The 16,374-nt window shown below is 42.0% G+C and overlaps 1 protein-coding gene across 8 annotated transcripts in view; it reads left to right on the forward strand.

Annotated features, from left to right (window-relative positions):
* LOC116939920 (EF-hand calcium-binding domain-containing protein 4B-like) overlaps positions 1-16,374 on the forward strand; it is a 53,540-nt gene continuing 37,166 nt past the window's right edge. For 2 of the 8 annotated variants that reach the window (XM_032948966.2, XM_032948971.2), the window contains exons 1-4: positions 1,292-2,599; positions 5,724-5,835; positions 6,535-6,709; positions 11,289-11,435. In XM_032948966.2, the coding sequence (XP_032804857.2) occupies positions 2,321-2,599; positions 5,724-5,835; positions 6,535-6,709; positions 11,289-11,435 (713 nt within the window). In that variant the 5' untranslated portion in view covers positions 1,292-2,320. Of the gene's footprint in view, positions 1,266-1,289; positions 2,600-5,723; positions 5,836-6,534; positions 6,710-11,288; positions 11,436-16,374 lie in introns of those variants that run through there. The other 6 variants (XM_032948969.2, XM_076065331.1, XM_032948968.2 and 3 more) reach the window with 6 other exon arrangements.

The raw sequence follows: 16,374 nt of genomic DNA on the forward strand, positions 1-16,374 counted from the left end.
AGTGCGCGGCATGATGTCCGACGTTTTGCTCCGCGTGCATGAGAGCTTCTTCAGGAGCTGAATTCATACATACAGCACAACCACGGAAGACGTGCACAGTAGTAGTATGTGCTGAGCCCATTTAAGAAATGGCCTTTGTTCATTATTATCTGTCAACATTTTGGTTGCTCAGCAACCACTTTTGCTTCAAGCAAAGTTGTGAATAAGTGTGTCTGTTCAAAATGCTCAGCGTACTTCCCGACATGCAACAAACTTGAAATTTGCCATGTGGGTACTTTCAAGACTGTACACCATGCAAAAATTATAAAAATAAACTTTTGTGGGTTTTTTTATTTTGGGGGGGGGAGCTCAATAATGCATTTATTTTTTGCACGGCAAGTGAGCTGTGACGTCAAATCTGTCACGTGACCCGCGCACGTGGAAGCGTAACGCATTGTAGTGTAGTGGTTAGCGCGCTGCGCTACGAACCTGGCGACCCGAGTTCGATTCCCGCTCACGGCCACCACCGGTGACGATTATTTTAACTGGGCCTCCACTGGGTCGACTCAGCCTCAAACGAGTAACTGGTGTGTGGTGTGTGAACATCGCCACTGGCGGGACAAAGGCGGCCGGGCGTCGTGAATCCAAGTCCCGGGCGAATCCGTGGTAAGTTAAGCTAGTAACAGTATAAACCTATGGCAGACAGAGACAAAGCAAGCACAGATGCATCTGGACCGCATGCAATCTCTCAGGTAAAACACAAGCGTCGCCCAAAGGCAGGCAATCGAATTTTAATGTACGAACTCCTATAGGACGTTGCCGAGAGAATAAAACTACGTGCAGAAATGCAAGTGTTTGCCCGATGCCAGTAAGTCCATGAGCACGAGCTATGACCACAACGCCCCCGATCACGAACGTGGCAGCAGAAACCAAAAAGGTCGAGGGTCAACTCCACCCGCGGTGTCCGTGCGGTTAGAAGGGGGGGAGGGGGGGTGCTTTTTGTGCCCGTGTGAATTATATTTCCCTTCGTATGTGTGTTGTGTTGTTGTTTCCTGTAGCAAGAACTTCCTGTTGCAACAGTGTGTTGAAGCAGCCAGTGTGAAACCAACAGTTAGAGAGGCACAAGAAAGGCTCAGGGCACACGCATGCTGAATGTTGTCCTTTCACCGCACCTCCGATTAGCACGGTTTGCTATGTACGGTGCGAAAGAAGTTCAGCATATATGAATACAAATGATCGACCATCTGGTGTTTCTCACACTCTCACAAGTGTCTACGCGTCTGCAGGTACCAGATATGTTGGTTGTTATCCCTGCAAAGTACTTGCGTTTGTGTGTATATATATATTTTAAACGTGAATTGTATTGCATTAAAAACTACAGCATACAGATTTTTTGCATGCGTTAACGTTTATATGTACAAATTGTATGTATTGTTGCGAGTTAAAAAATATTACCATTTAAGAATTTTTAATTTCTTGGTCAATGTAGCTAATGTATAATGTTGGCTTGAAAATAATTATGCTGTGTAAGTACAAAGCTTATAGAGTAGTGGGGAAAATTGAAATTTGTAAAAAGTGCATGAGGAGAGGTCTGTCTCGGGCCTCATTATTCTCCTACTTTCATTTTAAACCCAACCCAAGCATGGAATAATAGCTTTCAAGAGCTGATCCCTGTGCAAAAAGCAGACCCATGACGACTCTTTGAAAGACATGGTAAATGCCCACACCTGATTGTAACACTCCAGCCGCAACCATTTGCGCGAATGTCATCGACTCGGCAATGCACAATACGCACGGGCACGGCTCAATGTCGTTCTAAAAATTCCACGCGCACGTTAACTTTTGCATTTTGTGTGCGGCGTCATTCCACAGGGTTGAGCCTTCCTCATGATGTGGCCTCGAGGAGGGAGATGAAACACTTTTTATTAAACATAACCAGGAGGTGCCTTGGTTATAATTATCTTCCTCCAACTCGAATCGAACAAGGCACTGTGACACTGCGGAAAGTGATTGTGTTGAAGAGCTACCTGCGAGTGGATGAAGGGAATGCTCTTGACTCTGGCACAGCTCCGCCCTTGTACGCATCTCAAAACATTATGAGGCTCACACAATAACCTCATTTTCCATGTTTCCCCCCCCACACAGCCCAATTAAATCGTATGTTGCTAGGTGATGCTTTGCATTGAGCGGACAAGCGAGCGCCTAACGACAAGTTCTGGTAAACCAAGTGCTCAAATACACACAGCGCACCGAAGAAGCCCCACCACCACCACCACCACGTGCGCGCTTGAACCTCTCCCCCTGAGTGTTGCGTGGGCTGTACTCCTGCGATTCCTGGTCGATGGCGAGCCTGGCCGCCGGAGACGAGGGGGTCGTGACAGGAGCTGCGGTTGTGGCGGCAGGCGGACTTGTTGCAAGCGGTAGCGGTGGCAGTGGTGCCGCGTCGTGCAGAGCATTAACGAGAGCACCGGGGGGCTCCATGTGCGAGACCCCTCCGTGGAATCGGCGGCCGAGCCTGCTGTGGAACCTGGAGCCGGACGAGATGAGGGACAAGGTCCGAGAGCTCTTCCTTCTCTGCGACAAGGAGGACAAAGGCTTCATCACCAAAAGGGACATGCAGGTACGTCCGGGGACTGCTCGTGCCGACTGACACGGTGGCTTTGTGTACGAGCAATGTAGGAAAGCGGTGGCGACGGTGATGATTTCTTCTCCCTTGGGAAAAAAACGAAATAATGTCACATGCAATGTAAGACAGCACGAAGGTGTATAAGGACTGTTGACTACAACTTACAATTTCTATGTATTTCCAGTGACGTCTGAACCGTGCATAGTGGCATAACAGAATGCGATTCTGTGCTTAGCACTCTTGTTGCAGCTAACTGCGGTGTAAATAGTGAACCATGGTTTTGCACTTAATATGCATTACAGTTACGGCACACCTCAGCACATTTGTCAGTATATTTAACTAAAGTGTCACGATAACGAGTTGGAATTGTTAAACGATTGTTTCATGTGTGAATGATAATTACGCTTGGCCGTGTGTTGCAAACGTTCACGTTTAAAGAGTTTGCAAAACAGCTGAAACTACTAAGATGAGGACTGTTAAATATTAGAGCCATTAAAATAACTCGCTGGCAAAGTAGAGTTTATTTTTTGTTAATGGAAATTATAGAAGGCAGTCAGAGACTTGTTTTTTTTCTTTTGTCAAATCGTTCATTTAGATGTGCTACATTATGCCAACTACATATTCAGCGACTCTCTGTTCCTCGTAACACCTCTACTTATAGATTGCGATCTAAAACTTTAACATAAACACGTGTTTTAATAGATTTCAACATGCATTATGGTTGAGCAGAATGCACCCTCATAATGGACATCATGAGCCATGATCTATCCAGTCCTGGATGAAGGCCTCCCCGTAACCATCTCTTATGGTCTCGCGGTGTAATAATCCATCTAACTGTGGCACAGGGGTTGATTCCATCACCCAATCTCTGGGGTGTACATTCTCTCGCATTACTTCACTCCTTTGCCTGCCAATTGATCGTTCGTCTGAATCAGCAGCCATCGTCCCTTCTAGCCAAGTGTACTGCCCAAACCCATTTACTTCCCTTGACGGTCAATGCAATGTCGGTTACTTGCATATGTTCTGTAATCCATGTGTTCCTCTTTCTGGCTGTCGGTGTGATTACAATCATGCACGAATCAATGCTTCTGCCCGCACATTTCAGCTTTTGTTCCATTTTCTTTGTCAATGTTTATCCTTCCGATCGATACGTCGTCACAGCAGGTAATATTAACTTATTAAAAAAAACAATTGCTTTCAGCACGCTGGTATTTTGCGTTTTATTATTAAATTCAATTTCCCAAAAGCATTCTAACGTGATATCGTCCACATATTTATTTAATCAGTTTGATCCCAATGTGCCTTTAATAACGATCCTTGGTATGCATACTCTGATGAGTTTTCCAGTTGCGTTACTCCAATAATTGTCTTCACTTGTTTAGCCAGCTTGCTCTACAGAACTTACATTTGTTTTAATATTTATGACATATTGAGCCTAACTTTGCATCCTTATTAAGTTCAAGAATGATTTCCTCTAGCTATTTTCCTTGGGCTTTTATCATTACACATGTCATTAGAAAAGTCACGATGATGTATTTGAAAAGTACTTCAACACAAATGAAGAATTACAGACCGTTTGTCGTCTTATCGCATGTACATAAATTTGCACAAAGCTTACTGAGAAACGGAATAACTAAAAATGTAGATACCAACCACATGAGAAAGCAGGGTTCAGCAAAGGTTTCTCTTGCGTCAACCACATACACACTATGAAACATATTCTGACAATAACTAATTAATACCAAATACCACTGTGCCTCGTCTTTGTAGAGGATGAAAAGGTATTTGACAAGTTGATGCGGCTATCATAAGCCAAGGCTTAAATTTAAAATACCATTTGCTAAAATGGAACAACTACACCGAGTTTACATCTACAAACCAACAAAAAAAATCATCATAAGGGGTGTCAGACAAGGCAACATGCTTTCACCAAAGTTATTCGCAGAAGCACTGGAAGATAATATGTGAAAATCGGATTTGAGAAAAAAGGCATAAACATAAATCGGGAAAATATTAACCATCTCAGATTTGCTGATGACATGGTGATTTTAATTAAAGAGAGGTAGAACATGTAATCAGCATTCCATGTGGTCGAGAAATGCGGGTATTAAATTGTTTACGAGTGTTCATTAAACCTTGATTAATTTAAGGAACCAAAGCACAGGAAGTGATGTCAATGTGAGGAACATGTAGACTGTGCATTGGTAATGGGTGCCGCACGTCTTGGTGTAGCTTCGATCAACAGTCATACCCAAACTTATTCTTTCGTACGACTGCTGATGTAGATGCAGAGCAACAATGACAGTTTCACATTCACGTGGTCAAGCCCAGACAACCGCGCCAGGAGCAGCAGAGTGTGTGTATCGCTGTGATGTCCCCTTCGTATTCCGTCGTTATATGTTGTGTGGTCCGTTCTGGATGACCACAGTCGCACATGGGAGAGTTTTTAATTTTCCGTTTGTGTATCGAATATCCGCATCTGCCATGGTTTGTGCGGATGCGGTTTAGGGTGGACGATGAGCTTCATGGAGGATGAAAACCAGGGATCTTCTGCGTTGGGTCTTTCACCCAAACATAACAGAGCAATCTGCGCACTGAAACTTCACCATTCGCACGACAGTTTGGCAGACCATGCCGTTGGCCGCTCTGACCTTCATTCATCCACGTGCACACACGATGGACAAATGATGTGCTATCACCCGTAACCCACTTGTCATATAAACAGCGCCGCTATACAGTTGTCCTTTTATCCCGCTATTGTCTAAAATAGCGTGGGCAATTTTTTTTACAAATTTTGTGGTGGTCTACAACAAGGCTGTGTGCATTATACACACGTGGCATGGTGATGTCAAGTGACATGCAAGGCGTGATAGGAGAACCAATCCAAATTGTCACATTCGTACCTCTTGCCGTATATATATTAAAAAATTTGACCTGTTGCGTGTACGGATACAATTAACCATATTTGATTTAAGACTGTGAGCATGCTTGTTCTGTTCGACGAGTTTAAAATAATTCACAGGAAGTGTTGGAATTAATCGGTCAGTGACGTGCTGCGGTGTGCCGGTAACCGTACTCTGCACGCGCGACTGCTTGCGTGCTGCGCTGCGTTTCGTAGAGGCTTGAGGCCGAGCTGCCCCTGAACCCCGAGCAGCTGGAGGACGTCTTTGAGAAGCTGGACTGCCACATGCAGGGATACCTCACCCTGGCCGAGTTCACCCATGGCCTGGGTAAACCGTGCACACATGGGCCGACTTAACCAAATGTTCAGGGCTGGCACGCGACGTCGGTGCAGTCTGTGGATTCGGGGGGGGAGCCCTGGGAAATTCAGGAAAGCCCCCAGAAGCAGCAATGAGTCGCCTGTGCCGTACCAGCCTCACTTTGCTCAGTGATGTAGCCGGGCAACATGACAGCGAGGTTGTGTTGCTGTTAGCGTTTTTCATTCAGTTGTCCAACGTCCCACGTGTATGTACAGCCCACCGGTGAATCCACTGCTAAATGATGGCCTCTCCACACGGTGTTGGGCCTGCGGGTTGGTTGACCATTTCTCACCGTGCTAGTAAGTGCAGGTTGGTAAAGGTTGGTGGAGCGCAAAACATTACTGCATGTTACTGCATTGCCTTCTACTGCCTATCCGAGCACAATCCAGGCTCAAATCTGCTTAGATGCCGAGGTCTAATAGGACGATGTGCAATTTCGAGTCATATGGTCAGAGGTGCATGATGTCCCACCAGTGGAAATATTGCTAACTATAAAAAATAAAAAGGTCGTCTGGCTAGCGTGGAAGAGTAGGACAAATGCCTTTTAGAGGAGCTTTATAGAGCCCCCTCTTTTGGAAGACTTTCTGCCAGTAGTAGCATGAGCAAGTAATTGCAGGGCTGCACCTATACCTGTTAATCTTTTATAATACTGTGTTATTCTCAACGCAGGTCAGTATCTGGGCCTGCAAAGCCTCGTGACTAAGGGAGAGCAGGTCCCTAAATTTGCTGAAAAACATCTTCCCGTCCTGACGTGGGGCGACAGTGAGAGCGACCTCTGCCAAGAAGATGAGCTCCATTTCTCTCGCCTCATGGACAGCTTGGGCGCTCGCAACGTCTTTGGCGAGTGAGTCAACTGCAGGCGGCTGCACAAGTACAACAACACCCCCTTTGTGTCGGCTCCATGGAAAACCTCCAGACGAAGACAAAGATTCCCCGTATTGCCTCAGACAGACTATTGGGACAAGTGCCGTTAGCAAGCACCTATTCCCCCACACACGTACGCACACACATGCACGCACATGCAGTGGCTTGGTTAACTATCGAGTGTGTAGTCGGTGCAACTGCACCCGTGTCAATGGGCCAGGAGAGCCCAAGCACCCACGAAGAGCGGAGATATTGGACCAGGGATCCCAAGTTTATTCTTTGCACGAGGGCCTATGCCAACCATGCTAAGCTCATGTGCTTATGTGCATATTATTGGGTCTTTCGGTAAAGTCACGTAGATAGGTTCATAGAAAATAACAAAAAAATATTTGAACCTATCTACGTGACTTTACAGAAAGACTCAAGAATATGAATTTCTGCAGTCATATTCATCATTTAACTCATTTCAAATAATTGCACCTGAAATGAGTTAAGTGATGACGTCACCCTGCTGCTCTATTTAAGACCGGGAGCAAGCGAGGGCTTTACCATTCTGGCGAATTGCCGATGATGCTGGATGTAATTACCAGCGAAACGTCGTACTCAAACTGTAAATGTTGTGGATTCACTCTTCAACACACCGGTGGGCTAAAGTAGTGAACTATTTGTCTTTTGTCAACGTGACACTTTTTTGCTGATTGGCCGTGTCGGGTGGTGGAGGGTTACGACACATTTATAAATAATGCGATCTAACCCAAAAACCTTTATTATGAAAAATAGTTCACTTTGTACATATGCCCATCGCTTAAGCAATGTTGACGCACACTGAGGTGCATTATTGCAACCCAGTTTGCATTCTTTAACAAAAGTGAAGAAAACACATTTCCAGTTGATTAATTTAATGACGATAGCTGTGAACGAATGCACTTGCACGATTTTCCATGCATTGGTGGAAAGTGAAGGACGTATTGCATCAGCAGCTGCCTTCAAAGGCAGCCCTGTCTCGCAGCCGTTCATTGAATTGAGAGTACAAGACTTTGTGGAGTTTAAAACCTTGAACCTCAATATTAAAACGTGACAATTATTTCTAAAACTTGGAAATACGCTCACACTGAGCGACATCGTTACACTTCAGAGACAATCGTGTAAATGTAATTGGTCATGACTCAGGTCAAGTAATGGCATCAGACGACCACTGGGGACTTGTCCAGAAATGTATTCTTGTCTTTGACCTCTCGCCAACTAAAGCGTGATCTTCCCCTGACTGGGATTGCAACTGGCAACCTTTTGTTTGTGAGTCTTGTACCCTATCCATGGGCAATTTGCAGAGTGCAATACGTTAAGCATCTTAACTATGACACAATAAATAACAGGTTCAATTGGAGGGATAAAAAGTCCCGTATAAACTATAACAAAACTCATTTAAATCAGCCGTGACAGATTTCCATAATATACGTGGAGAAGTGTTTTTTTTTGTTTTAAATGAAAACCATTTTAAATGTACATAATTAATCACATTTTGAAATACCTCCTTTAATTACCACATATTTTAAATGTTTCACATCTGATTATGGTTGATAATACGCAGCAATTCGACAGCCTCCGATTTGATTAGTAAAATAGCAACGTGTGATTTCAGCACGTTATTTAATTGTATGAATCATAGTCTTATTATAACCAATCACAGGAGTGGCCGGGCAATAATTTAATACGCGATTGAACAATGTTTCAGTGACAGTGCACGTTAGGGCCAGTGGCGCCAATAAATTAATTAAATTATTTGGGATAAAGGTGCCCGTTAAAATAAACACGTTGGAGCAGGGTGCATTCATTGTGTGTGGTGACGTGCATGCGTGATGGAAAATTGGGAAAGCATGCATGATGTGTGACCCTGAATGGTATGACATCTACATATGAAAGGAAAGTAGAGAGACTGCGGCATTTTCAAGTGCAGATAGGAGACATAAAAGCACATAAAAGCATCAATTTAATTCACCAAGATGGCCAAAAGCTGAGGTTCAGAGTGTGTTCTCTCCCGCTCAATAGGAGCACATCTGCTGGCCTATCCGAGGTTATATTTATATATAATGCCTCTTTCTTTCCCAGGTCCTCTGGTGAATCATGACTTATGACATACATGCCCCTTTTTTCATATGCAGGGGCAAACGTGGAATGCTGCCTCCAATATTTCACAAGTAACTTGATCTATTTACTGGTGTCTCATTACACACATTCATTAATTCGTATGAGACTCTGTACATTTGGGCACTTGGGTCAGACAAGGATCTTACTACCTACAGTGCTGTCGATAGGTCAGGGGTGCAGCCACTGTGGCTGTCGTAGGTGTTTTAACACCCTTGGAACTTATATGTGGCTAAGAGGCACATGGTAGTTTGGGTCTACGCTTTCCTGACCTCAACATAATTGCTGATTATGCCCATGGCAGAGCCTTTATATACACATTAGCGCACAGACAGTAGGCTAATATAGTCAGCAGCCAGTAGTTCTGTGGATTTGATCAAACTAGAGTGCAGTAGAATTCACCTTATACTCAATGACGTGGGGTCGAACTTCAGGTATAATAACACGTGAGTTTTCACATCCAATACTATGATTCGTGATTGATGTTTTGAGATCGGGCAAATTTGAAGAACAATCATCATGATGCCAGGTAGCAGTTAGATACAATGAGATAGTATCTCATTCCTACATTTGGTTGTGAGGACTGTTCTTCAATTCACCGGTGAGCTCAAACAATAATATATCCTTGTACACGTGACAATTAATTTGTTTGTGTCGGGTGGTGGAGGATCTTAATGACAAAGATTTGGTCAAAATTAAATATATTATTTGGCGACGGTGCATTGACAGTTTTGCATGAGGACAATTATAAAATAAACCGTCAACAATGACATTTCCTGAAATGTCACCAAATATGTGTTGAGTGTTTTTTTTTTACATATTTGGTCCTCATTATTACGTGGCCTAACCCAATGATCAAAAATGACTTCTGGGATCCTATCTGTAATGTAACCAAAAAACCACCGAGAACGGTTCTTTGGTAGGGCACCCTCAACTCGCTCACGCATAGGTGCTGATGTTAACAGTGGTTTGGAGTCATCTACGAGGCGTCACACTCATTGTCAGCAATGGAGCAGCTGCCCAGGCTTGAAGCCACTTGTCTCGCAGGCTTCAGTTGTTAGCCCGGCATCCAACAGACGTTTATAAACGAGTGCATACCTCACAGACTGACCATATTTCTTTGGTTTCGTGGCAGCAATCTGACTCAGGTGAGGTGTATGAATATCGTATTAGTCATTATAATGTTTGGCTTTCTTTCTCCACAATATACCCTTTCAGAAATCTATGTTGAACTGCTGAACACCATAGGCTCATGGAATAATACAATCTACTTGGTTCATTTGAACTTATTTGATGGGTTAATTAGACATTGGTGGATTGGTTAATTCAATCTTGGTAGACTGGTTAATTGTGAGACATGTTGGCACAGTGGTATTGCGCCATGAACCCGGCAAACTTGAGTTCAATTCCTGGCCACGGATAACATCAATGGCAAGTGATATTTGAACCAGCAGTGAGGTGCCCCTTTCACTAACTTGGACTGAACAGCATGGTTGCATATGGTCAAACGACCCATATGACTGACACGGCATGCCTTCATCCAGCATTGGATTGAAAAAAGGCTGTCAATTATTCATGATTGTAATTAGATTGGTTAATTGGACTCTGTCTGGTCTTTGGTGCTGCTTTGGCCTCATGATAATGAGCAGAGTTGGGAGACCTGGTACCCCTGTATCACTGGGCACTCTGTGCCAGCACATCTATTGCGCATTATGATCCAATTCCACCTGAATAGGACAATATTGTAATCAGGATGCGTTCGTGCTCTGTAACAAAACAAGCCTGAATGTATCTTCTTAATATAACACAGCCTCCCAAAAAAATGTGTGTTTGTCTCAAACATTGCTACATCATGATGACACTCTACACAGATGCATGGCAGGACTTGAGAAGCCTGAGGATTTGAAATAGAAAACATAATCAGGAAGGAGCATTTAAGTTTACCACACTGATGTAATTATAAAATAATAATACCTTTTTTTATTTGAAGAATTCATGAATGGAAAAAAATCTTCATTTTTTTCATGCATTTATTTTACGTGCTTTGCCAAAGCATACTGTACATGTTTTATAGATTAGATAAATTTCCTATCGAATATGCACCCCACTTTGTTTTACGTGGGTTTGATTTAACTAAATAACACTTTCCTTCGTATTGCACTCATGAATAAAGCTAGTGCTAAACATTGTGCATTAATTGTCTGAACAAGCTCACATGCCTACATTCATCCAAGTGCTATTTTGTGGGTTAGGCTGCAGTTGAATCGATGGCCGCAGTAGTCATGGCAATAGCTTGAGAGAAGAAATGCTCGACGAGCAGCCTGACCCGGAAATCCACACTTGGATTACAAGCAGCTGCGAAAATGTACTGATTTTAATGTGCCACGTCCTTCTCTTGAATGTGCCCGGCGTTGCAGGCAGGATGAGGTGCGCGCCTTGTGGACCCGCTTACGCAGAGATGAGCCGGAGCTTCTGAACAATTTTGAAGGCTTCCTCTCCAGGGTGTCCCTGCTGATCCTGCAGGCCAAGCAGGAGAAAGCCACTGTGGAACGTATACTCCAAAAGTACGTACTCCGCGCTTAATCGCAGTGCTCATTCCGTTATGGAGATTATTTACGACTATAACCGTCAACTACGGTAAGTGGGGGGGGGGGGGGGTTTGTTGTTGTCCATCAACGGTGGGCACAAGTCGATGAAATTCATCAAGTGTGACGATGTCTTCGATTGCCTACCAGGGAAAAAATCATGACTGGTGAAATTAACCAGTCGATCGAATATGCAGGCCAAAGTAATTTAGGACCATCATTAGAGACAGCAGCAATGCTTAGATGAAGACCCTCACATCAACCTTTAATAACCAATCGTGCACTACATTTTGGACTGCTTACGTCAACAGACCATGATAATTACTATTGTAAATGAAAGCCACGGATGAAGATTCGGCTAAAATATTACAATGTCATCGACCAGACTAAGACGATGACTAAATTATTTATCATTGTTTAACCGTTACCAAATCTCTTCACGTGGGCATGGCAACACAGAGAACAGGGGCCAGGAAAGTCAAATGTTATGATCCCATGATAAAGAGGCTTTATCAGCTACCTTGGTTACTTGCCTTCTCCCAACTTCAAATGTATTTCCACCACCTTTCCATTTCCAGAGCATATATTATTTTGCTTGCAAAGCTAAGAGAACAAAAAGAGAACAAATCGGAAATATCTTCGTATTTTAGTCATTAAAGCCATATTCATATATCCACTGCTGGCTGGAGGACTCCCAATGCCTTGTTGGTCATTGTCAGGCCATAACTCCACCACACTGGTGGACTTTGGGTTGTTCAAGAGTTGATGCACCAGGACTGGATTAAATACCACTTGCCACTGATGTTAGTAATAGCAAGAATTATAAATTCAGTGCAGTGCACAAACCACTGTATCACACCTCCCCCAAATCAATGTAATAAAATAAAATTATCAGAGTTTCTTTTTGTTTGCATTTTTAACTGCTTGTGTTGTGGTTATTGCAAACATGATCCCTTGTATAAAGGTGTCAGTTTTCGTGCCAGCTAAAAGGGCAAAAACCTATTACTATATCTTGTTACTGGCAAAAGAGGTCTCATAATTATTTTTCAGTTTGGCAAGCTTGTGTGGGATTTTGACTTAATTGTGGCCCATTGTGTTTTGTAAAAAAATGGAAGTATAGCGAAAAGTAATTAACTTCATGAAAACACCAGCATTACCCAGAAAATATTGTGAGAAATAATAGTTTGGTTGAATACAACTTCGTATTTTGGCGATTTTTACCACTTGTGTGGGGTCTGCCTTCCTCATTCTCTCTCTCCACTCATCTCTCTCTCTCTCTGTCTTGGGCCATCTCCACGTCCACGCCACCACAGTTCCATCACATCATTCTCTCTCTCCACTCATCTCTCTCTCATCACATCATTCTCTCTCTCCACTCATCTCTCTGTCTTGGGCCATCTCCACGTCCACGCCACCACAGTTCCATCACATCATCGTGATCACCACTTAAAACCACCTCTTTCTAGGCCCTGCATCACAGTCTCTACCCTGGTTTGCTAATTCCCATTGTGTTGTCACCTTTCTGACTTCTTCTTCCGATGCAGTTTCCTCCTCTTCGTCCAACACGTCCCGGCCATATAAGTCGACTTGTCTGGAATCATTAAAATGCCTAAAATAATTGTAAAATATATATTTCTGGTCTCAATGGAGGATACAATTTTCAGTTAGAAAAAGCTAAGGTCGTGAATGTATTAAACAGTGTGTGGTATAATCAATAATCAGATGAAGCATGTGATGCATCATTGTAATTTTGTTCGACCAAATTTATTTAGTATCCTGGCGATCGGTATGCCAACCACAGAGTTATTTTGAATTGAACATGTAAATTAATTAACACAACTGCAAAATACTATAATGGGAATTAGCAAACCACCTGCCATGAAGTACTTTAGTCATTAGATATTCAGTTGCGTAAAAGCCATACATCGAGTGGTTGATATCTCAAACTTTTACCTTTTCCCATATTTGATTTCGAGTCAGGAATTAATGATTGCTCATAGGTACCAATGTTTATTTTTAACTGCATTTTTCTTTCAATATATTTCAATGGTTTCTCAAATCAAACAATAGCATAAGAATAAATTGATCATTATTTATATACTAATTATGATCATTCTATGTTTATACTCAGCAAAACCTCACTGAGTGTCAATTCTTCCTTTCAAAAAGCTCATTGGCCAGTTACATTCATGAATGATATAGGTATTTATGACATGCATCATAAGCTATTAGTAATACATAAAATTAAACAAGTCTTTTTTACGACCAAATACACGTAATTTTGGTCCATTTGCCTATAGGCCTTCTAAACCAATATATTCCAGCAGCATGTGTTCAAGCAAGCAAAGTATGAATCCCAACAAATGGACTAAAAGAGCACAGACAGATGATGAAACCCACTTGATTTCCAAGTTCACTACATGACGAAGCTTAGAGCAGCTTGAGCGAATCAAATTCATGAGAAATCCTAAGCCACCGGAGCATTATTGGTCAGAATTTGATCGAGACAAATCACATCTTTGTAAACGGGACAATCTTGTTGGATGGTGTACGATTAGTTACACGAATTTTGGCACAACACTACTTCGTGGCCTAACCCATAAACAAATATGGATCAATTTATCGACCTAAACCATGTATCTGTTGATTTTTATGATTCGAAAACGGACACCTGTCTGTTTATTTGTTCATTACTTGCTTGCTTATATAGCCTCACACTTTCTTCTGAAAACCGCCGTCCCTGTGCATGTGCCTCTGAGCCTCATTCTCGAGTCCAACTGCGTCTCACGCTGCTTAACGTATGGCACTGGTACTTCTCAATCGATAGTTAATGAGCACCTACTCCCTGCTGATGCTGCTGCGACGCAGCCCACTCACTACTAATGCCCAACTCTCAATTTATAAATCACATTCTCACTCTATTGTGGGCAGATCTATTGGTGTTCAAAAGTTTACGTCACTAAAAAGAATATATTTCAATAAAGAATAATTTAGAGACTTAAGGCCAGAACAATGTTAATATAATATTGGATGAAAGTTTAATTTCAAGATGTAATAAATTGCAACGTTCTAGCTATCCCCTTTTTTAATATAAATTCGTATAGACAACCCAGACAAGTCTTCTTTGGTTCTTTCGGTAAAGTCACGTAGAATGAGAATAAAATAATAAATTGATAAAATTAAATAACACAATAATATTCTCACGACGTTTCGGCCACAACACAAGCAGCCTTCATCAGGTGAAGGGGACGAGACTGTCCGGAGGACAGCGCTGGAGTGAGAAAGCCACGCTGAGATCACGACCTTTAAGCTGTGTGAGAAGAAACAACGTGCCTTGACAAAGGAATTAGCATATAATTTAGCATTGAAATGGCTGCTAATGCTAATTCCTTTGTCAAGGCGCTTTGTTTCTTCTCACACAGCTTAAAGGTCGTGATCTCAGCGTGGCTTTCTCACTCCAGCGCTGTCCTCCAGACAGTCTCGTCCCCTTCACCTGATGAAGGCCGCTTGTGTTGTGGCCGAAACGTCGTGAGAATATTATTGTGTTGTTTTATTTTATCAATTTATTATTTTATTCTCATTCTACGTGACTTTACCAAAAGAACCAAAGAAGATGAATCCTTGCAGTCACGAAAGCTTTAAATCGAAGCCCAGACAAGGTAAAATGTTATCCCCATGCTTGTATTAGTTCTGTATTCTGGATGACCTGTATGGAATGTGTTTCTAACCATTTTAATTAGTCTGCAGTAGTTGGCATTTGAAAGAAAATTACCTGATTATATTTTACATACCAAAAGTGTAGAAGAAGAATAATAAAGAATCAAACTTTTGTGAAATTAATAATTTTGCTACGACAAATTAAATTATCGTATCTACTTTTATAAAAGCATCCATATTTTGTAGAATACCTTCCACTCAACAGAGCAACACTTATGGCTAATGCACCGTTTGAAATATTAAGAGAACATTCTGTACTCTAGTTGCACAAAATGGCTTATAGAGAATAATGTGCGTCATAAACAGAACCAATTTAGTTTCTGCAATTCCAGTTGCACATTTAGAATTGCAATTTTCCCGAATTGCAGCTTAAAGGGCACAAATACAAGAACACAGTACGTCATTATTTTATTTCCCCCTGATGGAGTTGATAAATTCTAATCGACTAAATTAAAATTATTAAAATGTGTTCAGATTACAAATGTAAACATAATTATGATTTAAAGCCCGTTGTACATTTTTAAACCCTTTACCACATAGGCTGAGTGGTTCTAAAAGCAAAAATTGCATATTAATAATTGATGGAAATAAAATTAGTATTAAATGGTACAGTGAACTCTGCAATTCGGTTTTGCACTTTGAAGGTTAAACAATTAGTACTTCACTGCTTACATTGGTTGGGCTGCCAAGTCCAGTATGTAATCCCCAGCTGGATGAAGGCCTCTTAATGCTATTGGTTATAGGGTTGTGTGACCATCCATTACTGTGCTGATCAGTACAGGTTCGTTAAGGGGGTGCACAGGACCAGTTCAGGCATTACTCACCACTCATGTTAGGTGTGGTCAAGAATCCAACTCAGGTGGCTGGGTTCAGAGTGCAATGCACTTAACACTGCACTACCACTCCACCCCTTTTTCAATGTGTTGATTCAATACTTTCCAGAAGTTGCTTTAACCCTGGATTGCTTCTTGACACACTATGGTACTATTTTTGTTAAATATAAAAGTGCCCTGCACATGTATGACATATATGTGATCAATGTATGATTAAATATTTCCTAATTAATGTTACAATATCAATATTCTGTTTATATCAGTGTGAGATGACATGTGAATGTAATGTATATTTATTTAGATTTTTCTCATCAAAAGAAAGCATACAGCAGGTTGTATATTTCTAGAACAGAAATATTAATGTTAGC

Source organism: Petromyzon marinus, chromosome 7 (assembly GCF_048934315.1).
Source record: "Petromyzon marinus isolate PM22_M1 ecotype Great Lakes invasive population chromosome 7, UKy_Petmar_22M1.pri1.0, whole genome shotgun sequence".
Classification (NCBI taxonomy): domain Eukaryota; kingdom Metazoa; phylum Chordata; class Hyperoartia; order Petromyzontiformes; family Petromyzontidae; genus Petromyzon; species Petromyzon marinus.